Genomic DNA, 26,001 nt, shown 5'->3' with positions numbered 1-26,001 from the left:
TCAATTCATGCAAGCAATAGGAATTTCTGGCCCATTGCTTCCCAGTCAAATCCATACTTCAGCTGACAAATGTCTATGAAATGAACTGCAAAAGGAGGAAAACTTAAAAATCAGTCAAAACACCATTGTCATCAGCCAAAAAGCTGAAAACTAAAAATTTTCCAACTGTCATTTATAAAAATTTGCTGCTTACAGTTCAGCATTTCAGGCTCAAATGGGAATTTATTCAGCATTTGCAGCTGAAGGTTAATTTTCTTGTTAAATTTGCAATTAATGCGCTGGCAGAGTTTTGAATGCCCGGTGCACACAAGACACCATATTTCACTCACTCAACCTACAAGGGACTAATTGAGATTGTATCTTGAACATCCAAAGCACGCATGGACGGACAGACAGACATTCACCTGTTTAAAACAGAGTTTAACAATAAAATTTACAGTAGCTAACTCTGGACAGAATAATCATTTGGAAAAGAAATGAAACAGTCCAGATGGCAGGTCCCAGCAAGCTGTGAACACTAGCTTTGGAGGAAAGAGAAAGAGAAAGTTCAATGTATTAAAATCTGTACCCAGGGTTGGAAGCCAGGGGGATATGCATTTAGAGATTGCTGTTGCACCAGCTGCTGTGGCACTACTGGAACTTCATCTGTGGCCTAGGTGAATGGCAAATAGCAAATTAGTTTTTTGTCAAAAACATTTGAACAATTTAATTGAATTGCCATCTAGCTGTTTAGCTTGTCCTTGCATTGTCCATGTGGACTAGCATTTAATTTGGTAACTGGCTGGATTTAACGTCAATAAAATACATTAACATTCAACATAAAGACCAGTTTTTCATTCATTAAACCATAGCACAGTCTACTTCCACCTTTTTAAAACCATCCTCATTATTGTAAGTGAAAAGCATCTTAACTTACAGCATGGGCCATGTATAAAATCTGTCACAAACAAACTGGTACCTTAAAGTTTCTGGTAACCAGATGTACAATCCATAAAAAGGTGACAAGATAGATCAACCACAGGAGGACATTAAGTCACCATCTTGCATTCATAAAAATGAAGTTGAAGCAGAGGAGGACATTTCACCCATTAAACCCATGCTACTCAAGCTATCCTGCCTAATCCCACATTAATTTTTGGTTGTAGCACTGAAAATTGATTTGCAGTGGTTTGACATGTTAAGAATTTGATGCAGGCAGTCAACTCAACAAAAACCCTCAATTCCCCTTTAATCCTTTTCAAAAAAAGAGGAATGGTAGTGCAACATTAAGCATGTTGACCACCCACAAAATTTGGTTTAGGATGCAGATAGTTTATTGCTCAAACTTATGAAAAACACCATAGTATAGAAAATCACATTTTCTTTATGCACAAATAGAGAGTAACTGCTTATTTGTGGGAGGGGGAAATTATAAACAGTATTAACATCATATGACCTCTGGATTATAAAAAGGAGTGTAAACAAACTGGAGAAGACAGACAGGGCTTAAAGGTGGCAAAACCTATTAACGAAAGCCTACAAGCAAATTGACACCAAAATATAAGGTCAATAAATATATTCCAATAAACTGAGAATTCATGAAATGTGTGGTTGGAGCGAAGACAAAATTAGGTCGATAATTTTTGTTCTGGATTCTTTGCCTTTTAAAAAGGTAAAGATTAACTATAAGACTAAACAAAATGCAGTACTTGACAAAAGACCTTTATCACTGACTAGTGGCATATGGATTTTTTTTTTAAGTTGAGGGATATTAAAATATTAAAAAAAAGACCAAGTAGCTCCAATGGATATCAAAGTAGCATTTATGGAGATATTTTCATGTGGAAACAATTTAAATTAGTGGTGTAGGATGCAAAATTTGGACAGCACGCTTTCAGAATGCTGAAAGATTGCAACAAAGTATGGAGACATTCACTGGAGTTTTCAAATATTTGGAATTCTATTTAAAAACGAGTATAGAGGTTTGAGATGAACACAATTTGGCATGCTTGAATTTATGGATCAGTGCAAGAGTTAGGATGCCATATTGCAGCTGTACAGAACATTTGAGACCACTTAATCTGAATTCTTGTCTCCGTTACAGGAACGATATAAAGTTGAATGGCTTCAAACAAAAAAAAAACTACAGGATGCTACTGGGATTGAAAGGTAAGATCTATAGGGAGAGGTTGGCACTGACAGAAGAGCGTTTTTTGATAGGTGTGGGGTACAGTTTGCATGGAGAAAGGCTTTAGAAGTGGAATTCTTTCAGCAAAAGGCAGTGGCGAGAGGTCCACATTTGCAAAGTGAAGGTTTCAACACCAGAAACATTTCCCCCCCACCCAAGCTTGGTAAATTTAGAACAGAAACTAGGGAAGTTCTGATATACAAACATTATCCTTCAGCTAAAGTATTTAGTTTAGATTTGGATGCATTAGCAGGAATTGGTCATTCAATAAAGATGCCTAATATGATTGTAGATTTGCAGGTTTCATTCCAATCACTGCCAGAACCTTTCAACCATGCGTAAGAATCTACCTTTAAAAATATTCTGGGACTTGGAATTCACTACCTTTGTCTTTGGAAAGACTCTGGACCCTCACAATTACTTTATCCATTTTGATAGGCAACTCCCAATTTAGAAAAGCACCTAGGGTTGCAGTTTATCTTCAATAGAGAGACCAAGTACACCTTTATACTTAAATGGAGAATAAGTTTGAAATGATGCACTTCAAAGTTACTCCATAGATTTTTTTCCTTCCTCTTGCAATCAAGGAATTTGTGGCACATTTCTGGGTCAAACAAAATGCTTACGTCCAGGTTTCATTCTGAAAGGATGCACTTTTACAAAATGTGCATGCTGCTCTACTGCACAAAACTACCCCATTACCTCAAACTACATCTATGGATTGTTGACTTACATGCCTGGGATATAGATTCATTGGGCAGGCATGCCTGCCCAATCAGGAAGACTATAGAACTGCTGGATTAAGGAGGAATGGAAGTCTGCTTGACAGTAAAGTAGTTTCCATCACCAATGCTAAGTTACCCCCCCTGACCCAGCTACTTTAGAGAAGTAATTGCTCATTTGGACAACTGCAATGCAAGAGATGTCCCATTCTTCATTATGAAAAAGAAATAGAAGGCAGCTCACCACAACACTAAATGGACTGTTGGCAACATCCACTCCTCCAAAGCGGACATAAACAACATATGCTCCTTTTTCTGGTGCTGTGTAGAAGATGTTGTAAGTTCCATCATCATTTTCAATAACATCTGCCTCCACTTCAGTGCCATCAGGAGTGCAGATTGTGCAGGTGACTTTACCCTTGCCTGCAGCTTTGGCATCCACCTTCATTCCAAGTTCATCACCCAACTGAACAGTAGGTCCAAGACCAGAACCTTAAGAAGAAAATTAAAGTGTAATTTGGAGTTCACATTTTAAGCACACTTAAAATTTAAGCAAGTCGGGAAATCCGGTGATCATTTGTTTAAATTAAAGCTATGACAATTCCTTTTAAAAAAAGTAAGCCTGCAAAATCACTAGTCTTAGGTTTTAAAGGAATGGGAATACTAGGAAAAAAAGGTCAGCATGTGTTGTCCATTAACTGCAGTAGAGGTGGCGTTGCAGAGTTGTTTCCTCAAACTGGAATCCAACTGGTTTTGGTACACCTACAATGCTGCTGCTGACAAGTTCCAGGTTTTTGGTTGAAGTGGCAAAGATGACAATATAGTTTAGGTCAGAAAGCATTGCTACAAATCTCATGACACCAAGTTAAAACTGGCATTTACCTGACATTGTACATTTGCTAGCATCACCAGTAGCTGCTGCACGGATTCGGTAAGGGGATGCTGGAATCTCATCACCTCCATATTTGATTACGATAGTATAACGTCCAGTCTTGTCTGGTATGTAGGAAACTTTGTAGGTGCCATCATTATTATTGTGGATATTAGCTTTCTTTGGCTTCCCTTCTTGGTCCTTTGGGCAAAAAAAAGTCTTCGTTACAATACAGAATTAACCCTCACCCAAACATTAAGTATTTCAGATGCGGTTGAAATAAAAGTCAATTATCACTGGGTAAATTCTATCGTTTCCATAGTGTCGGGTATTCTCACATTTACCATGAAGTTTATACAGCTCAATGTATGATTTGTTCCACAAAAGTTGCTTTTTATGTGCACAGACTTTAAAATTGATACTCAAATCTATGAAAACATGGTTCTAACCTACTCAAGAATGGCATTCTGGGAGGTGGGTATTTTTGCCCCAAAGAGGTAGAAGATTCAAATTCCATCAGCTGCACTAACTTGCACCATGATAAATGAAGGCTGAGGCGGAGACTAAACAAAAAACTGAGGGACTGTTTGAAAAATATTGTCATGCCCTTAAACATCAATGCACATCAAGGAAAGTACAGGTACCCTGACTCATGATCATAAAAAGATCAATGCGACCTTTAAAGAATTTTATTCTGAACTATATAGATCGCAGGATTGTGAAGATAGGATTAGGAGGATGCAGTCATTTTTTAAAAATTTGACCTTCCCGGGCCTGACTCCAGAACAGGTGTCGGCCCTAAATACCCCTTTAACAGTCCAAGAAATACTTGAGGCAATTAGGCAACTTCAGAGCGGAAAAGCACCGGGCCCGGATGGTTTTCAAGCTGAATTCTATAAAGAATTTACAGGAATATTGGTTGACCCACTTATGGATATGTATAATTTTGCGCATAGTCAGGTCTGTCTCCCACCCACGCTGAAAGAAGCAAATATTTCTCTTATCCTCAAAAAAGGAAAAGACCCAGAAGATTGTGCATCTTACAGACCAATATCCTTACTAAATGTAGACTTTAAAATTCTCTCAAAAATGTTAGCACTAAGACTAGAAAGGGTACTGCCATATATTATAAAGGAGGACCAGACGGGATTTATTAAGGGCCGCAGATCATCCAATAATATCAGAAGGGTCTTGAATATGATCCAAGCCTGTCATCAGGGAAAGATACCAGGAGTAGTAATTTCATTGGATGCAGAAAAGGCATTTGATAGGGTTGAATGGTCATATTTATTTTACACATTGGAAAGGTTTGGCGTTGGACAGGTGTTTACCAAATGGGTTTCAACATTGTATAATGACCCCAAAGCAGCTGTTATTACTAATGGGTTAAGATCGGATGGCTTCAGTGTGGGTAGGGGCTGCCGTCAAGGATGTCCTCTCTCACCATTGTTGTTTACACTGATAATCGAACCATTAGCAGAAGCCATCCGGACTGATCCTAATATAACGGCCCCGAGGATTGGTACAGGTAAACACAAAATTACCCTCTATGCAGATGACGTTCTCTTATTCCTCAGTAATCCTTTAGTGTCAGTGCCTCGTCTAATTCAAGTTATTAATACATTTAGTGCATTCTCTGGCTATAAAATTAATTTTTCAAAATCGGAAGCCATTCCAATGGGTGGTCTGGCTATGATACCCCACTTAATGGACGGATCCCCTTTTCCCTTCCGTTGGTCCCTGGAGGGCTTCTTATATTTAGGTATTTTTATCACGCCAGTATTTGATCAGCTGTATAGGGCTAATTTTGTACAATTAATGGAAAGGATAAGGCAAGACCTCCAGCGATGGAGAGACCTTCCGATTTCCTGGCTAGGGAGAATAGCATTAATTAAAACGAATGTTCTGCCCCGTCTCTTATATCCTATGAGAATGCTCCCGCTGATGCTGCCAAGGCTAGCCCTACGTAAATTATATGGCTGGTTGGGCTCCTTTATTTGGAACCATAGACGGCCCCTTATTAAGCTGAAGAAGCTACAGCTTCCACAGGCAAGGGGAGGACTGGACTTCCCAGACTTTAGGAAATATCAGTTAAGCTCCCTACTAAGTTACATAGCTGATTGGGTTTCATCTGATCCACAATCAGTTTGGCTGGATATCGAAGCCTCCCAAGTAAAATACCCACTTATTAACCTTTTATTTTCAGATAAGAGGAAAATCATTACAGACCACTGTAAAAATCCCATAATATTAAACACAATTAAGGCCTGGAATATAATGCGGCAAAATGAGGGTAACTCACATAAAACATCCCCCCATGCACCAATAGTAGGCGCATGGGGATTCCAACCGGGGATTACAGATGCCACCTTTAAACTCTGGAGATCCAGGGGCATCTCATGCTTAGGGGACCTATTTAAAGATGGGATCCTGATGTCCTTTGAGCAGCTGCGTCTGAAATTCGGAATACCTAATGGGGATCTCTTTCGATACTTCCAAGTTCGAGATTATATACACAGAGGAAGACTACATTAATAGAGAGTCGTTATAAATCAGACAGAACGTAATGTCTTACGACCAGCAGGGGCATCCTCCGTTAGTACTATATACCATTTGCTACATGATGGAGTCTCAGGAGACATGGATGACCTGCTTAAAACATGGGAGCAGGACTTGGGGCTAGAAATCTGAGGATATGTGGAATGACATTTGGGAAAATGCTAGGAGAATTGCTATCTGTAACAGAACTCAGGCTATCCAACTAAAGATAGTTCATAGGGCCCATATAGCTCCGGCTCGACTGGCAAAATTTAAGGCAGGAGCATCTCCAATGTGTCCTAAATGCAAAACAGAGGTGGGTACTCTTGTACATTGTCTGTGGACTTGTCAGAAAATCCGCAGATACTGGACTAAAGTGGCAAATACCCTGACAGAAATTTTAGGAACGGAAATAAGGGTGGACCCTGTATCTCTCCTTTTGGGCTTTTCGAACCTCTCATCTCTGGATATGCATGGGAAGAGACTATTTTCTATTCTCTGTGCAAGGAAAAATATTTTGGTGAACTGGGTGGCTGAGGGCCCCCCTGGACTTTCAAATTGGCACAGATTAATTATGGAATATATCCCCCTTGACTTCCTCACAAATATGGTGCACCGAAAGACTGAATTATTTTATAAAATATGGCAGCCCTTTTTGAATTATATAAATGCAGATATTTCGGCTATCCTAACAAGGGCTTTTATTTAGTGAAGATTTCAGACCGGGCTGCTCCGGGGCCCCTTGGGAGAGGAATCCTGCGCGAATACCGGTTTTATTATATTTGATGTTTATACATTCCGAGCATGTAAGAGACTTAGGTATACACTCTGGTTAGTTATAGGTTAGATTAGTAGAAAGTTGTTTTTTTTTCTTTTCTCGTTTCTTTTTTTTGTTTTCTTTTTCTTTGTTAAATTATGACTATTGTATATATGATTTAATTGTACATCAATGTTTGTATTTGAGAGTTTTGTTTATTTTTGTAAATTTGCAAAAATGTTAAATTTCAATAAAAATATCTACAAAAAAAAATCAATGCAAGTTAAATGTAAAAAAAACAGCAGTGCTTTATTACAGAAAAAGTCAAATGAAATGAAAGACCTGTAGTTTTGTTAGACATTAGTTATGCACTGCTTTACAGGAGAGAAACCACACTTCTGGACTTCTTGCCACACTTGCAATTCATTGCCAGTGATCAGAAAGGCTGTGTTGTGCAGCACCTATGTTACTTTCTGCAAAAAGAGTAGTGACAAAGATAAACGTAATCTGCTTACAAAATTCCCTGAAGGCATTTTAAAACATGCTGCTCCACATACAGCTGCTAGCTTAAAAATGATCCAGTGCTAGCATTTTCACTGATGTGAAAAAATGTCTTGATCTTAAGCTTTTGACTAGTTTACTGCACCTAGACGAGTCACTTCATTTGTGATTCACTACACTTGCTCTTTAAAATTAACAACTTCACGTTTATCTCAAAAAAAGTGGTCACCAAGATTCCAAAAAAACAACCAATTCCCATAACAAAATCAGTTTAGAGTTGCTGCTCTATTTTAGGTTAAGCCACAAATGTTTGCACAAGCCTAGTAGCACTTAATCCTAAATAACTAGATAATCCCAGCCTATGTTTTAACTCCATTCTCCATTGAAAAGTAGTGAGCATGTGCTCAGTTGTCAGCCAAACCTAGTTGTAGGCTATTCCTATCAGAAGGCAAGAAATATTTTGGTACAGGGTCTTGAATGCAAGAATAGACATCAGTATTTAAAACAAACCAAGACAACCAGCTTACTCCTCATCCACTTCAGCTGCAGAGCATCAGTTTTAAAATTGCCTGGTTTTACCATAGACCTACACCCACCCAACTCAAAACAAAAAAAAAGGAAATAAAACCTACAGTTACGTGTACTGAAAGGAGACCTTCTCCAGCATCTTTAGCATCAATGGTAAATTCTACTGGTAGACTAGCTGGTACACCAGATGTGAGGCCGGGCCCACTGGCTTTCACTTTGCTGGCATCATGAGTTGGTAGCACCTTCACCCTGAAAGGACTGAACAAAGGAGACTGGTAATTGATCTGGCATAGAGAACCAAAAAAAAATCAAAATCAGCTTCCATTTCAGTTAAAATGAAACTTCAACAGGAACCATTGTCAAAAGTTGTGAAGTCTACTATTCCAATAAAATTGCGCTTTTCAGTCCACCAGTGGTCTGCACATTTCATTAGAGCCAGAACTAGAACAGAGTCATGTTTGCGGTCATTGAGGGCAACAGAATGCCACAACTGCAGTTGTTTTATTGCCATTGTAGCAAACTTGCATTGTACAAAACCACATTTAATTGAGCTTCTCAATTAAAGAATTAGGACAATATGCAGAGAGACAATTGGAACTTTCAAAATTGCCATAGGTTGACCAGCTTTGTACAATCTGCTCCAATGCCAATTCCAGTCAGCTAACCTCCCCCCCCCCCCCCAAAAAAAAATGGGTGTGCAGAGTCAAAAATCTGCAAAATGCACTTCAGATCACAGGATACAAGCCTAAACAACAGTCCTGGAGAATTCATATATCTGTGACAACATGTAGAGCACACGAGGACCATTGTGGAGAATCCATGCATTTACTCATTTCCATTAGGGGAGATGTCTTAGCAATCATTAGACTAATCCAGAGACAAAGTAAGGAGGACAAAATCCTGCAAAAGGTGAGGAGGACAAAATCCTGCTATTGCTGCTGTCTTAAAGTAATGACTAAAAATAGTTATCTTAAAAATCCATTAGATTTTTTAAAGGTGTAAACCTAAAAAGTGTGAATTACTTGGAGATTAAATCTTATTCATCTGTAGGAGGATATTGCTGACCATCTCATTACTCAGATGATATTGACCTGCCTTTGACCACAGCAAAGCTATTGTTTGGTGCAGGTGCACTGACTGTCACTGAGTGAAGTGGCTTTAGGAGGAAAACTTCAGACTGGCCATATTTGAGAACTATTGTCTGTCTATTGGTCACTGGTTGGAAGTTATTGTTGAAGCAGCTTCAGTAAATTGCAATTATGTTGAGCAAGTCACTGCTATTAAAGCACTTCCTTAGCAAAGAGCCATTCCAACACTGACTTATTAGATGCTTAACTGGATCCCTTTGCACTGCTGCACCAGGTTTCCCCTAAAGATTTCAAAGATTCAAGCAACTTATATAGGTGGAGATTTCTCCAGTCTTTCACTCTGCTTGCAAAGCAGTCAAGTTGACCCTCCACACTGCAGATTGGTATCACCAACTTAGCTAGGTTGGGTCAGGACTGACTGGTTCTAATATCATTTGACTCTGGAGGCTTACATTTAAAAAGACAATTGACATCTGCTTAGAATATTCTATTAATAGGTGTCAACTCTTCAATTTTCAATTGAAAATTGGAGTGTCAAGTCCATAACTGCCTACAAAATCAAAACCTAAATAAGTGACCTGCTTAACAGGGCCACTCCATGCTATCCTGTAGTTTCTGCCAAGAAATTGCTATTCACTGCTATTTTCTTTTAAAAGCAGATAAAAATAGATAACCCTTTGAAAAGCAGACTGTTGCAAGCTAGGACACAGAACAATGTTCATCAGTACCCTTAATTAAAATCCTATTTTTGGTATCAAAATATGGCCAAGATAGGTGCAAATGAGATTCGTCTGGGGAGGTAATTTACAAGACAGATTACTGTCAAGTTGTGCAAGCAGTCAGGCAACATTGTATTCTTTTATTAGTCTTTAATGCAACAGTTTTGTAGAAAGTGATAAATAGTATCAAACTCTGCATTGCTCATCCTTGAAGTTTCTAAAAAAAAAATTACCTGCGAGGAATGTCTTCATCTCCATACTGCACTGAAACAGAATATGGCCCTTCAAGTGAAGGAGTGTAGCTGACTGTGTGAGTGCCATCACCATTATCAATGACTTCAACAGGCTCAATTAGGCCTGGAGGAGAAGGAGAGACAAGAGGAAAAAAAAAAGTCAAAACTAAAGCAAAGATGTGTTTTGATTAATTCAAGTAGTCAGCTGTGCATACAAAGCTGGTTAGTTGTGTTAAGAACAGTTCACTGCCTTAAATCAGTACCTAACGTTGCAAAATGGAGCAAAACCTGCAAAGTCAATAAACGTTAAGTTTTAGTACATTTAAAATTTGACACTTTGGGAATTGGAATTAAAAGAATGCTACACATGAATCTGTAGCAAATCCTAAAAAACTAGGAAGTTGAGGAATTCCAGTCAATTGTGATCTTTGCTACATGAGGTGTTAGCACACCAAAAGATAAAGATAATAAGTTTGTAAAATTCCAGATCAAAACATTACAATGTGAAAATTTCAAACCAGGGACAAACCCAAACCAAATTAAGAAAACTTTCAAGCAGCTGAAGGGTTGAGGAGAATTTCCTAACAATCAGGAATGAGGAGAATCATGACAATAAAAGCTGTGATGCAATCTGTCATTCAAGGTTCTTTAATATTTACAGAAGCAGGTCCAGAATTTAAACTGCATGTCAAAATTTGTCAAGGCAAGACATGCAACATGGACCGATTGGTTTTCATTTAAAACATGGGAATTAGAGAAGCTGGGAGGGGCTACAATCAACAGTAAGATTTTTAGAATAGGACTTTCAAAACATTGTTAAAAAACACAAAACTGGGTTAGAGTGACAACATGTAGAATTTTAGCTCCATGAAGCATTAGGCCTAGCAAGTTCTACTTTGCCCCAAAACAAAAGCAGACAGGACCAGCACAACTGTTCCCGGCCATATGCCCACCACCTTTCTTGCCTCGAGATTAGAACAGCTCAAATCCAAACCTGTCTCCCTGTCATCGTTCTTGATCTCTCCTTTAAAGAAGTCTGTAATCGTTTTCAGAGGACTGTGCCATGGTTGGGGCTGTGCCTCACCAACTAGAACAGAAAACCTTTTACTTGCAGCAAATTGGAATAAGTCGCTGATAAAAAAGGGTGATAAGTGATACCCTTACCAAAAACAGTACAGCATTTCCTAGATGTGCAATGGGTCAAAAAACAAGTAGAATTTTTTTTAAAACCCCACTCCCAACTTAAGTAGAAGTGTACTTCATTTAAACTATACGATGTGGAGTCCTAATGCTCCCCTCTTCTACAGGATCTAATTGTACACATCTGCAAGTGCAATGACTTGACTGAATCCATTTAGTGACACTTGCCCAATATAACCTTACCTTTTGGTCCCAACACAGATACTTGAAGAGGAGCTTTCCCAGCCTTGCTACAATCCACAGTGAAACATTGAGGAACTTTGGCTCTTACACCTGAACTCAGCCCAGGTCCACTACATTTCACTTTGCTTGGATCCACAATATCTTTGACTGGTACCTTAAATGGGCTGCCTAAAAACAAAACACGCAATGTTTTGAACTTTGGATAATGGTACTCAAGTTTTAATATGAAGTTTTCTCAAGTTAGGATATAGAGCCTTCATTTATAATCTTAATCTGAATGTAAAAAGTCTTACATCTAAAAAAAAACAACTTATCACAAGGGCTAAGTGTTCTTAGAACTGGAAATATTAAGCATTTCTAATAAAAACTTGCAAGTGGAACAGTTTTTAAAATTCACTGGAGGATGAATATTGAACCAGGAAATATTAATTCTATTGATGTTATGGCCAAACAGAATTTCCTAATTAATGAGTTACATTAATAGGCAGACACGGCCAAAAAGGTAAATTCATGTAGGCAACAAAGTCAAAATTTGACTTCATTCTTTGGCACTAAAATAACAGCCATTGGAAAATGTTACCTAAAGTTGAGATACCAGAAAATCTTTTAAGTGTTATCAATTGTGTACTTTGGAAGAGCTAGTCAGCCAAAACTATAGGTCCCCTCTAGGTGGTGGTGCTGGAATAGTCATTGAAATGACTAGCTTTGCCCAAGGAGTTAATAATCAAGTCATTCTTAGTTTGTCAAGTGGTGCAGAGAGATAGCTTTACCTGTTATATGCTGCCCTCCATAGGTAATATTCACATCATATTCACCAGGAGTGTAAGGAGTATATTCAACACTGCAGCTACCATCTTTGTTGTCCTTGCAAGAGATCTTTGCTTCAGAAGGTCCTTCAACAGTAATCCCAAGACCACCAGTTCCTGCTCCCCTGTGTCACAGAATTTCATTATGAATTCAAGACTAAACTAATAAGTAATACCAAACTACAAGTAGATCAGAGCATAACTGGCACACAATTACAACTCAGAAGTGGGCAAATTATAGTGTTATTATTCAAACTGAAATAAATTGATCAATAGCAGTGATGTTACTGTAAAAATAGGAACATGTAGTATTGATAAACAGGCCAACGTTTAGACCCAAGGAGTGGAATTATAAAAAAATGCCCATTTGGAGTTCAATAAACAGTGGTTTTATCTGATGCATCAGACATGGATAGACAATGTGAAGTGCTTGGGTTGGGGGGGGGGGGGGGGGGGGGGGGGGAAAGAAAGAGAAAGAGAAGGAGGAGAGAAAAGAGGAAGAGAAGGGGGGTGAAATGGAGTGTGAATGGTTAACTTTTTTGGTTCAGTAAAAAAAAAAATTTTCATAACCAAAAAAGATGCTGTCTGAAGTTATAACAAACAAAAACATTGACTGACTCTCCATGGATGCTGCCAGACTACTGCAGCAAGGCCAGCATTTCAGTCTTGCAGTTCTGGTATTTTGCCTTCGTCATCACATATCCAACCAAATACGGAGATCACAAATGCAGGGAACTTTGATCAAGCAATGTCTGGCTCTCAGTGCATAATCTCCAAGACCCAATAAAAAAAAGGTACTAATTACCTTGTTACAACAGAGAATTTATTCACTTTATTGGTCAAGCCCTCTTGCAGTCCAGGTCCACTCGCTGAGACACGTGAAGGGTCACATCCTTCTGTGACCCCTACCTTGAATGGACTATTTGGAATTGGTGCATCATCATATGTTACATCAACAGTGTGTACACCTGCACAAAAAACAAAGTTCAGAATTTATGGATATTAGAACCTCTATCTTGTCAGCCCTGAAACAAAAAACCCACTTACAACTGCTAAAGAACAAAATATTTGTGAAATAAACTATGGATGGAGCCAAAAAAAAGGTAAAATCTAGGGTCAATGGTTTTCCAGTGAATTGTGATAACAGAACTTTAGGCCTCTGGTCAAAGTTCTCATTTTATTACAATGGTGTGGTATGCATCCTTTTGCCCAGTCTTAGGCATCCCATTTGTGTAATGAAGTATCCACTCATTTTAACCCTAAATTCTTGAAACAAAAATGAGGCAGAGTGTCAAAAGTGATATCTTAGAGCCACCTGATTTGAAAAGGTAAAGGACACAGGAGTTTTACAATGCCTTCTTACATAATCTCTGAAAGTTGCCACCCAGGTAAATAGTGCTGTGAGGAAGGCATATGGTGTACTGGGCTTTATTGGTAGAGGAATTGAGTTCCGGAGTCCTGAGGTCATGTTGCAGTTGTACAAGACTCTGGTGCGGCCTCATCTGGAGTATTGTGTGCAGTTTTGGTCGCCATACTATAGGCAAGATGTGGAGGCATTGGAACGAGTGCAGAGGAGGTTTACCAGGATGTTGCCTGGCATGGTAGGAAGATCGTATGAGGAAAGGCTGAGGCACTTGGGCCTGTTCTCATTGGAGAAAAGGTTTAGGGGAGATTTGATAGAGGTGTATAAGATGATTAGGGGTTTAGATAGGGTTGACAGTGAGAACCTTTTACCGCTAATGGAGTCAGCTGTTACTAGGGGACACAGCTTTAAATTAAGGGGTGGTAGGTATAGGACAGATGTTAGGGGTAGATTCTTTACGCAGCGGGTTGTGAGTTCATGGAATGCCCTGCCAGTAGCAGTGGTGAACTCTCCCTCTTTATGGTCATTTAAGCAGGCATTGGATAGGCATATGGAAGTTATTGGGCTAGTGTAAGTTAGGTAGGATTTGGTCGGCGCAACATCAAGGGCCTGTACTGCGCTGTATTTTTCTACGTTCTATGTATAAGTGTCTTCCTATCGTACCTTTTTCATATGGTGTGTATTCCACTGTATATATTCCATTCCCCTTGTCCCCGATCAGGCAATCGGTGCTGGCTCCTGAAGGATTTGCTATGCTTGCTCTAATGTGGTTTCCTCCCACTTTGGTCAGTGAACTTGCATTTACTGTAAAGTTAGTTGTGGCATCACAGAAAACTCCTACATGAAAAAAATACAAATTAAAGGAAAACATTTAAAACCAAAAGGAAAAAAAAACAGTGAGATACCATGGCTGCTCATCAGCCATCACTGGACATGGTTGTAATGGACCAGAATTTCCCATCTTGCTTCACTTCCACATTAAGATCACCTGCAGCTTCCCTGAACAAGGTTGTGGATAGTCTCTTTCTAGTCTGTCATAATTTTCGCTTTTAAAAACAAGGACACAGGATCCACAAGGGTCAGTTGCAAGTCACCAGTGAGCTGACTTTGTCACTCAAGGTATGGAAGACTACTAGCCAGTCATGGTTTGCCTCCGAAAGCTTAAAGTTTAAAAGTAGAATTTAGAAATCTTGGTGATTTGTACAAATCTCAATACTATACACTTTGTGCTAGTTAAATTTCAAAGTTTAAAAATGGAGATTTCTACCTTAATCCCCGAGTGTAACTTCAAAAAGCTACAATTGACAAAGTTACAGGATTTAGTTTTTAAAAACAGCTTCCTGAAAACCTGTATTCCAGCCCCTCTTGTAAGAACCAAAAAAGGTTCAGAACTGAAATACTGAACTAGCAAGTTCTCCTTAAAACAATGTCTTATTACACCTCAACTTGCTTACAAATTGGAGAACAATGTGTTTTTGCTGACACTTCACATGGGTAAAATGGTTTTTAAATCCTGAAAGGCTCATGCCCGAAATGTCGATTCTCCTGCTCCTTGGATGCTGCCTGACCTGCTGTGCTTTTCAGCTAAAATTGTTACTTCACTTATTCACCACACTTAAAATGCAAGTGGCAGACAGTTTGACTGACAGTACAGTTTGCAGCCAAAAATTAAAGGTTGGGTTTAATCTATACTTGGAAGGATCTACACCAGGTTTTGGTTTGTTCAGGCACCTGAGCCCAGTTTGAATTGGAGAAAGACTGGTTAAGTGACAAGAGTTATTTCCATTTTAGAACTGTTCAAAATTAAAGCCAATGTTCAACTATAGGGAAGCCATCCTTAGCAGGATGGCCAGCCTGCTACAAAACTTAAAACCTTTTACCACTAAAATCATGTGCAGATCTGAAGTCATGCTGTCCACTAGTCAATTATGAGATGTTAAATCTTGTATTTATTGTTCAAATGTTTCTAATACACTCTAGCAGTGGTCAGTTGACCCTGAAAGTCAATCCACTTTTTATACAAAAACAAAAGTTTTGCAAATAGCAGTAAAATTTTCTTTAATGTTTAATTCTTTTTTTAAAACAGGGAAGAGGTTTTTAATTTTAACTGAATGGTGTTCTTCCCATTATTTGATGGGCTTTTCCAATGTGTTGCAGGTGAAAAAAATTAAAAATATCAAAAATACAAATCAAATATTTCAACACAAGTTGCCAGCTGGACAATGCTTTCTTGACTGGGAACAGGAAATACCTCCGTCAAGTTACCATGGTTCAGATTGATGCTTGTGTCCTCACGCCATGATTTTATAGCCAGTATTAAAAAGCAACTATTTTTACCTTGGTTAATTTGGACACTTTTTGACTGCTGTTATAATTTACATCCATAAAAATTAATCTTAAAAACCCAACACTATTCAAAGGGCCACAAGTCAGTCACCTTAACTAAGTTACCAAAGAGATCAGCTGGCCACATTACAGCTGTTACTGTGCAATACGTTCTATGCTTGATTGCATTAGTACAAATACCAGTGTTACAACCAGAGGTTCCTCAGCTTCTCTTGAGAATATAAAAGGATAGAGAAATTAGTGTACTCACCACGTCCTTCAATTCCAGGTCCATATACTTTAACATCACTAGTATCAATTGCTGGGTCCACCTGTAACCGTGCTGGAAACTTAGGCACTGGTTGCCCTCCATACTTTACTGCGATTTTGTGGGGACCATGTTGAAGTGGAATGTAGCTGACAGTGTGAGTACCATCACCATTATCCTGAATGTGGGCTTCAGCTTTAACACCCTTATCGGATACTGGTTCTACGGTCAGTTCACCAGGACCAGCTTTTGAACAGTCAACAGTAAATAGTGCAGCCTCTCCAACTTTGCCACGTTCCAAACCAGGACCAGAGGCAACAACTTTGGAAGGATCAAATGGTAACTGCACATCTGCTTTGAATGGAGAACCTGGAATATGAGTGTCTTCAAACAAGATGTTGATAAGATATTCACCAGCTTCATTTGGTAAGTAAGAGACTGAACAGGTCCCATCCCCATTATCAGAGCACTCAATCTTAGCTTCACATGGGCCCTCTACAGTAAGGCCCAGCCCACCAGTACCAGCTCCTTTAGTGTCAATAGTGAATTCAGCAGATTTGCCAACAAGGCCACTTGTGAGGCCTGGACCATAAGCTTTTACCTGTTTTAAAAAAAAGTTCTGAAAGTTATTTTTAAACTCAAACACACCCTTTACCGTGCTTTTACTTTGCAATGCATTTTGCACACAATTGAATAGCAGTGCAGCAGAAAGGGAAGCCATTCAGCCTTCTCTGCCAATTCTTTTGAATCAAACCCCAGGTCAGTCCTACCAGTGCCCCCTCACCACCCCCCATCCCCAAAATCAACTTCCTGCCAAATATTTATTCAATTTAATGATCTAAACCTGTATCAATGACAATCAAAGAAAGTGAACTAAAAAAGTTATTTCTGGTTCTTTTGAAAAAATCTGATACAGGAGTTAAACCTGGACCAGATTGATTTTTCTGGTTGTTGATGGCAGTTTCTATTTATTCTAACCAACCTTTAAAAATGGTATATACCTCCACCAATCTCACCAAGTTTCTTATCTCAGCTTTCCAGTAATCCAGCAGGCAACCTCCAAACCTGACAGCCTTCACATTTTACTGGGGCTTGGAATTATAAGCCTTAGTCACAGTAAAATTGAGCTGGTTTACAGCAGTTCAGCAAAACACTTTGGACTCTTTATAAAAAGGCTAAATCATAGCACTGGATTGAGATGCACTTCAAATCACTGTTTATGTCAGATGGATTTACACAACTTGGTTGCTCATTGTAATTCTACTTTGCAGCCTACATTCAGACTGCAATATCCAACAGATCTGACCTTCAAAAAAAGTCACTGCAAAACAAGAACCTCTTGATCTTGAACGCTTATCCCATTGGAAGTGAAATCTGGAGCTAAGTTTTACAAAATTTAAGTAGCACCAACTGGTTCATCTCTTTGAAAGAGATATTAACAGAAACACTACATGAGTGTGATAAATAAATACATCTTTTTAAAAAAAAAGTGGTATGTCACTGGCAATCCAGAACTCCAGGCTAATGATCTGGCAACATGTCCACTAAACATGGGCTCAATTCACTAAAGATGGAGATTTTGCTTTCTCATTTAAAGGGTTACACGGAAGAGGCCCCAATTCATTTAAGGTCAGATGAAGGAGACCGGGGTCATGTTAAAAAAGTTACATTAACTAAAACACTAGCTTTAGAGGTGCACCCACTGAACTGGCCTCAGGAAAAAGGCCATCAGAAGCAAGGGTACCTTTCAGACGGAGGTCTCCTCTCCTGCAGAGGAAATAAAAGCCTGAATGTTCACAGGTCTTTATTCAAAGAAAGTGGCATGGAAACTGGCCTACTGAAGCTACAAATTTTGCAGAATAGTGTAGTCAATCTTTCCATCCTGGTGTAGGAACCTGCTCAAGCTTTTGTCCAATCTCAGATGGAGATGGACTTCAGTTAATTCCGATTGTGACAACATTCAGCACATGACAATTAGTTGATTTAATAGCTGACTGTAAAAAAAAGGCCAACTAAAAATTTTTCAAAACATGACAAATTGTTCAACTTCTTACCCGCATACTTAGAATGTTGTGTTTAGTCTCAAATGAACAATGGTTTTCAATTATGTTTCAACAAATTAGAGGCTTTTGCAAGGGTAAATTGCTCACTAATCACCTGATCCATGTTGATCAAGTTGGCAGAGGTCAATTTTATGTCCTACTTCTACATCACAGCTTCAGCCCAAGGCAACTGCAACTCTGGATCTTCTCATTAGGAGCAGCTTACAGGCTCTGCACACTGCTGAGGGACTAACCAGAATGCAGACAGCACTGCATTGACAAGCCTGCAATTTGGATACCTGGAAACCAGTCCATTTGTTTGCAGTATCCAGGGTGAAGGGCAGGAGAGCCAGGGCCCTTCTAAACTGGTCTCCATGGTGTATACACACTGGTGTGATGAGCTCTGTATGAACCCCTCCCCCACCTTGAAAAAACCTTTGGGCTGTGTTCCTCTAGTCAGGAGCCAATGACAACTTTCTGGAAAAAGTACAAAGCCAAATGAAGCTGCAAATTGCTAAATATTTCTCCTTTCACAAGTTCAAACTAGAATCAAAAAGGATATTTAGTTTTATTTACTTAGCACAGTACTACAGTTGAAATACTAGGATAGAGATACTTTAAAAATGATTTTAACATGGGAGCACTTACTGCCTTATAAAAAGTTTATTTACATTTAAACTTTCACTGTTACAAAAAACATTTGAACTTTACTCCATTGCTAAGCTTGGTTTATATATAGCCTAGAATAGGATAGGTACATGGCCCAGAGCAAAAACATCTGGACTTGACCACTTACCTTGGAGGGATCTGGAGGTAGAGCAGCATCCACAGTGAATGGGCTACCTACAATTGGATTCTGGTCATACATCACATCTACAGAGTATAAGCCTTCTTCCTTGGGAATGTACTTCACTACACAAGCATCCTTGCTTGTAACTGGCTCCACTACACAGGGCACGGGTTTCTGTGAAGGGCTAGAGATCTTCACGTCCACATTACCCTGCCCCCCGGCTCCCTTGGTGTTTATGGCGAATTGCTGATCTTTCCCAACTTCTACTCCTAAGTGGAAACAAGATTAGTTACAAGTCACAATCCAAATCAAAATGCATTTCTAATACTGAGCAAGTCTCTAGTACACCATTCTTCAAATAGAGCAAATATAATCACAAGGTGCCAGAAGAAGAAAATATAGATTTTAGTTAGTATTACAACCACGCAAGTTGATAGAAAATGGAAGGTAAACCAAGTTAACATTTAAAGACAAATTGATAAGTATCAATTACAAACAGCCTACTTTTAAACAGATGCACAGCATGGAAACAGATTCTTTGGCCCAACCCATCCATACTGAGCACATTCTAACCTCATCTAGTCCCATTTACCAGCACTTGGCCCATATCCTTCTAAACACCTTATTCACATATCCATTGAAGGTGCCTCCTGAAAAAAAGTGAGCCAGAGGCAAGATTAAAAAAAGTCAGGACCTTCAGTGACATCAGCCAACATCAATTGAACTCCTACTTGGCACTGTACATCACAAACCAATGAGCTAACCAACACCCATTGAATATGTAGCACTAATCGAATACATTAGAGTATTTAGTACTGAACTTGCAATGTTCAGTTCTAAAATAGAATTTTATCACAGCCAACTAACTGAACATCATCCTTTAAAAAAGTAGTAAAACATATACATACTGTTTTCAAGACCATTAACCATGACCTTGCTCATGTCCAGTGGGTATGCTACATCAATGTTGAAGGGACTCTTGGGAATTGGATCGCCACCATAAGTCACAGCAATTCCCATGTTACCCTGCAAATACACATGGACATAGTATTTTACTCACTTAACAAGTCACAGCAGTTCTGTCTTAAGCTCTTTCCATGTCAGATTAACAGCAAATACTACTAAAGTTCAAAATAGGTGAATAAGCACCCACCTGCTGTGTTGGTGTATACTTGACAGTCTGAGAATAGTCATAATTGTCAATTATTTCAAAGTCACGGACAGCCTCTCCTTTTGCAGGCCCACTGAAGTGTGCATTAAGTGGAGCCTTCCCAGCCCCCTTTGTAAATACAGTGAAGTGTGTTGGTTTCCCAAGTTCCACTCCTGTCCATTGAAAAGAACATATTCAGATACAGGACTCCAGTACACTTACCCCAGTAGTTAACTGCTTGGGATGGGGAGGAACACTAGACCCAAGGTTGGTTGACTGCATGTTGTAAACCTTCATCCCCAGCCATCTGCTTCAAAAGCAAAACTTCAAAAAATACTTAAAATCTATTTTCTCACAAATGAATTCACAAGTTTGTCATCCAGCCAGGATTTTGAATGGCTAGAGATCACCAAGGAATACAGAAATAATGAGCAACAGCAAAAAAAGTTTTAAAATCCTTCTTAGATTGCAAGAGGCTATTTAGCCCATCACACATTCACAGGCTCTGTAGCAGTGTTCCAGATGTGCAAGGTTGTGGAAAATGACATTCTTCCACTTTAGCAAAAAGGGCTAATTCTCTCTGCACACCTTAAATAAATTTTTCATGGTGAGTCAGGCAATTTTAATTAATTTGGTGCTCATCCTTGAGCAAGTGGGAACACCTCCTCTTTCTCTCTCCTCCCTCCATTTCATCCTTCCAGATCCAATAGGAGAGATGGCATCACCTACTTTTCCCCACCACCCTCCCAGAAAAACCTCCACATGCTCAAATGGCCTTTATAACTCAAAGAAACCTCATGAACCTTCTGTAGTTTCCAGTGCCTTCACGTTCTTCCTTTGGTGACTAATATAAAGGAATTCTAACAGCTCAACGGCCTCCTTGCTCTTAAAATAGTAAGCCTATAAAATCTGTTGTTTCATTAACTGCAGTCAGTTAGTCCTGCCACTGTGCACACACAGGTCCTCCTTTTCCTGTACTCACTTCAGAACTGTACCTGGTGTGATCTTTCCACAATCCTCAAGTTGAGATTTAAAACATTCTCCAGCCACAAATTTTGCCAACTCATTCAAGTCCTTTTGGAATTCTACACTGCCTCTGTTCACAAAAGATTAAGTCATCCATAAAATGTCAAAATTATGACTAAAATTACCCAATCTCACCCATGGAGTGTTTTGCAAATCATGTTCAACGTTAGTTCAATAATTATCTTCAAACCACATCTCAGTTAGAGAGAACATCCAAAATCAACTATGCCACTAGAGAAAAGTTAATACAAACCTTTTGACAAACTGCTTTGTAAGACTACGGGAGTAGTGCACACAGTATTGGTCACCTTAAGATGACAGTGCATTAGAGGCCTATATTAGAACCTGAAGTGAGGGAAAACAATTGGACAGCCTTATATCTAGAGAAAAGAATAAGTAGCTTGATTGAAACAAGGTTTTTGAGGGGTCTCTGATGGTTAGAGAGGATACTTCCGTTCCAGGCAGATCTAGAACTGGGATGAACAAAAAAAAAGGAATACCCAATTAAAAAGTGTGTGAACAAGTGTCTTTTATTAGAGGGAAGTGAAGCTTTGAATCTTTTCTTGGAAACAAAGCTTCAAGGAACCAAAGTCTTTCAAATATGCAAAGGCAAAAAAAAAAAGTGGATAGATGCTAGATATCAAAGTAATAGGAAGAGGTTTAAAACAGATTGTGGAAATGGAGGTTCCAGAAATCAGCCATAACCTTTAGATGGTGTAACATGCTCAAGGACTGTAGTCTATGCCTGCCTTTGGTTAGTATATCCATTATAACAAAAACCATTTCCCATTGACTAGTATGGACACCGCACAAAATTCCTGAGGATTTATTTTGGGATCACAGTAATATACACTACAGCTTGGTAAAAGCAAATATCAACTTTAAATCTATTTAGATGAAGTACACTGATTTACCATTGCTGCCTACTGAGACCTTGGAATGATTGAGGCTTGCTTTAGTAGATATTTAATTAAAGACCTACTCCACAAAAAGCACCAGTTTAAAAAAAAATCAATAGCAGACAGCATTTTGGCACAGATCAACTTTCCCCAGAAAAATATATAAATTTAAAAAAAGGGGAGGTCAAAAGGAAAGAGCACTATGGGCAGACTGGAGTGTACAGAACAAAATAGCACTATTGAGACATAAGGGGACCACATGGTTGGTCTTTTCAAAACAATGTTACAGCACTCAAAGACAAGACATATGGAGTTGTAGATTTTGAACAATCAAGTCATGCATTGACAAAAATAGCATTTTAACCACAATTATTCATTCTACATTTGTGGTAGTTGAAATGTATAATATTCCTTCACACTACTAAACCTCTCAGCCTCAAAAACATTATATAGTTCTAATTTAAGAAATACAACTTACACAAGGGATATGGCCATTGCTGGATTTTGTTTAACCAAAAACAAAAAAAACAGCCCGACTGGAACCAAGTGAAGTTTTTAATGCTATTGAACCCTCCCTAGCTATGAAGATGTACTGAACAAAATCATGGAAACTCATTAGTTCCATGAGTTTAAATGGGAGGTTACAGCTGACCACAAGTCAGACTGGAATGTGCAAGTAAAATTTAGGGAACAGGTCAAAACCTAACAAATTGAGTACTCATTATATCTTTAAACATAATTGGTAGTAATAAGAGTCCAAAAAACCTGCACCAATACTTGTTTCACTGCAGAAGTCTGTTGTACCACACATGTTGACAGCACTTGGAGGTAGCAGTATGCAATACTAAGTGGTATCTAGATCACTGCAGCATCTCAAAGTACTAGAAAGCATTAATCCAAACTTGTTGCACACTATTTGATCTACATCACAAAAAAGGTATACTGCATAAAGACTGCCTCAAACCTTGTGGGTTTAACTTACCAGTTTTATTTAATCCAGGGCCATCAGCCTTAACCTTACTGGCATCATGTGATGGATCCACTTTAACTCGAAAAGAACCAACTGGAATTTCCTGTTTTTAAAAAGGCACATTAAATGATTACACAACAAGGTGCAAGAATGTAGTATAGAAGTGCTGAGCAACTTCAGTTATCTAGGGTACAAACCTGACCAGCAAACAACACTTTAATGGTGTAACGTCCAGCAGCTGGTGGTGTATACTTCACAGTGAAAGTATCATTGGGATTGGTAATAATGTCAAACTCTATATCCTCCTCAGAGTCACTGATCACACGAGCATCACACTTTATGCCAACACTGACATCACCTGAAAATGATAAGTCATGATTGGTCTTTATCACTAGAAAAGGATCTGTAAATTCATTCAGAACTATTTCTTTTCACCACTCTGCAAATAAAATGCAAGTTCTATTCTATTCTGGCAACATTGTAGAATGCAGAAGTTAAAACTTGTATGGAAAGGCAGTGGTGACTATGCCTCTGTACCTTGGTTAGTATTGTTCAGAAGGGCTTTTTGACTAGAGGTATGAATCAGAACATATCCTAGATAAATTAAACCAGTTAGCAGTTCAGTTCACAGCCCAGTTTCCATTTTTCTTTTCAACATGGGGATAAAATGGTTTCCTACTACCACCCTGACATGGACTGAAAACCAGATACCCAAGGGGCTCATGCTGTACTGATATGTCCAGAGGTAGGGACACTAAGGCCTGGGCTCAAGTTTCACCTACTCAAAAAAAGTCATAACATGACAAATTCGTCTCTAACTTTAGCCAACCTAAGACTCATTAGTTCAGTTTGCTTGATACCTTGCTTTAGGCCAAAAAAGTTACCAATGCTAAAGTGTCAAATCATTTGTTCCTCATCTGATCATAAATCCTGACCTAAAAAAAGGACAGATTCTAAAAAAAAGGTAGCAATGACAGAACTGCTCTTAAAACCATACAAACAGTCACCACTATACTGGACTGCTCAAAAACACCCATGAAAGAATACACACAATCAGGCCCATCATCTGACCAGGACCAGCAAAAGAAAAAAAAAAGGTATGGAAATGGTCAATGAACAGCTTTTGATTTTCCATGCCTCTGCCTTACCTTCTCCAGCTTCTGTGCAATCCACAGTAAAATGAGTGGGCTCATTAGCTTTCAAGCCAGTTCTTTCAACACCAGGACCAAAAACTTTCACTTTTTGTGGATGACTCCCTTGACCAATATTAATCTGAAAAAGACAAGTCCATTTCAGCAAAATTAAAACTGCCAAGCAGTTTAGACAACTATGCTTCACATAACTCAATAGATAAATATACATGTGCGGTACAGAGTCAAAATTGATCCCAGGGGGCTCATAGTCCACTTCCTAAAAAAGCTAAGCATAAAGCAAGTGCTTGAAACCTCAGTTTGTATTTAACTGACTTTGGGAGTTTCACAGTACAAGTTTAAATTCAAATTCAACACTGGCCTTGGTTAAACATTTTAAATCAGTGTTAGTGTCACTGAATGAAACAGGACAAAACGTCTTAAAGCCAAGTCAGAAGTCACAATCTGGGATGGTTTAGCAACATGCTAAGTAGTCCTTAAAACAAGATCACCCCCCTATTACATGCAAAATTACTGAAGATATGCAGTGAATAATATCACTTACTCTAAATGGACTGTTAGAGACATTGACTCCTCCCCAAGCAATTGCAACAGTGTGTTTGATTGGTTTGGTAGGAGTGTAAGAGCACGCAGTCATTCCATCACCTTTATTCTTTACTTGAACACTAATAGGAATTCCTTCTGCATCCTATAGGAAAAGAGCAGATATGAGTGTCACTATGGAACCTCTTTACCCAAATCATACTTATCTAATAAAGCTGTCATCTGAATTTTAAAAAGATTGAAGTGGAGATAAGATTCATAGCAATATTTTTCTACAAACAAAGAATTACAGTTCATGAGGATATTTTCTATTACAGCTGGGAGGACAGCCACCCAAAGTGCTACTGAAAACAAAATCACTGGTTTAATAACTGAGGTCATCCTTGCCAATATTTTAATTGGCATTATGAAACATACACAGTAGATGGCTTCCAGAATAGTAGGTGGTAGAGTCAAACTCTTCAATAGCAAAAGGACTTTTCCCTTACTTGAGCATATATTTTCAGTGGAGCCTTTCCAGCATCTTTAGCATCCACTGTGAAATCAGCTGGTTTGTGAACAACGCAGCCTGTTTTCTCCAAGCCAGGACCATAGGCTTTTACCTAGGGAGGAGGAAAACACCATACCTTAAAAAAGTGCATTTGTTCCAATTTCATTATACAAAACATTGAGCATTGCTCAGTTATAACAAGGACAGGATGCTTCTTAGTAGTAATGTATCTAGTATCTCAAATACTCACCTGTCATACGTTCAGGATTACTTATTCAAGTTGATGACTCTGGCTCAAGCTACAGTCTGATTTTACATTTTAGCTCAAAAACTTTGTAATTAATGGTTGATGCTGGTAGTATATGGCTGCATGCAAAAATGAAACTTAGAAAACCTAGACACTTGGAAAAAAGGTTGGATTCTTGTAATATAAAAGAAGATCAGAGAGCCCTGGATAATTGCAAGATCAGAAACACCTAGGCTGGAACAATAGGAAATAGATGACACATGGTAAGACAGAAGTCTAGGTGAACATATCTACTAGCAAACCAAGTGATGCCTTTGGGAAAGACCAGCAACTTTGTGACCACTTTACCAGAATGGGGTTTCTCATGACTCTGGGCTTTAGTTAGACCACAGCAAGTTTTATTTGTGTGGCAACAGCCACTGCT

At 38.8% G+C, this 26,001-nt stretch overlaps 1 protein-coding gene across 3 annotated transcripts in view; it reads right to left on the bottom strand.

The window, feature by feature from the left end:
• Window positions 1-26,001, bottom strand: part of flnbl (filamin B, like) — a 149,667-nt gene that overhangs the window by 33,142 nt on the left and 90,524 nt on the right. For 2 of the 3 annotated variants that reach the window (XM_060835639.1, XM_060835638.1), the window contains exons 14-32: window positions 25,329-25,442; window positions 24,842-24,985; window positions 24,295-24,418; window positions 23,344-23,504; window positions 23,159-23,249; window positions 20,255-20,424; window positions 20,010-20,127; window positions 19,108-19,370; window positions 16,273-16,870; window positions 14,340-14,513; window positions 13,119-13,281; window positions 12,278-12,438; window positions 11,508-11,675; window positions 11,119-11,211; window positions 10,125-10,248; window positions 8,189-8,342; window positions 3,772-3,961; window positions 3,134-3,381; window positions 569-652 (exon numbers count right to left, since the gene is read on the bottom strand). In XM_060835639.1, coding sequence (XP_060691622.1) covers window positions 569-652; window positions 3,134-3,381; window positions 3,772-3,961; window positions 8,189-8,342; window positions 10,125-10,248; window positions 11,119-11,211; window positions 11,508-11,675; window positions 12,278-12,438; window positions 13,119-13,281; window positions 14,340-14,513; window positions 16,273-16,870; window positions 19,108-19,370; window positions 20,010-20,127; window positions 20,255-20,424; window positions 23,159-23,249; window positions 23,344-23,504; window positions 24,295-24,418; window positions 24,842-24,985; window positions 25,329-25,442 — 3,342 coding nt within the window. The remainder of the gene's footprint in view (window positions 1-568; window positions 653-3,133; window positions 3,382-3,771; window positions 3,962-8,188; window positions 8,343-10,124; window positions 10,249-11,118; window positions 11,212-11,507; window positions 11,676-12,277; window positions 12,439-13,118; window positions 13,282-14,339; window positions 14,514-16,272; window positions 16,871-19,107; window positions 19,371-20,009; window positions 20,128-20,254; window positions 20,425-23,158; window positions 23,250-23,343; window positions 23,505-24,294; window positions 24,419-24,841; window positions 24,986-25,328; window positions 25,443-26,001) is intronic. The other variant, XM_060835640.1, reaches the window with a different exon arrangement.

Source organism: Hemiscyllium ocellatum, chromosome 14 (genome assembly GCF_020745735.1).
Source record: "Hemiscyllium ocellatum isolate sHemOce1 chromosome 14, sHemOce1.pat.X.cur, whole genome shotgun sequence".
NCBI lineage: Eukaryota > Metazoa > Chordata > Chondrichthyes > Orectolobiformes > Hemiscylliidae > Hemiscyllium > Hemiscyllium ocellatum.
The sequence above is the reverse complement of the archived record's forward strand: the minus strand, read 5'-3'. Positions and strand labels throughout refer to the sequence as shown.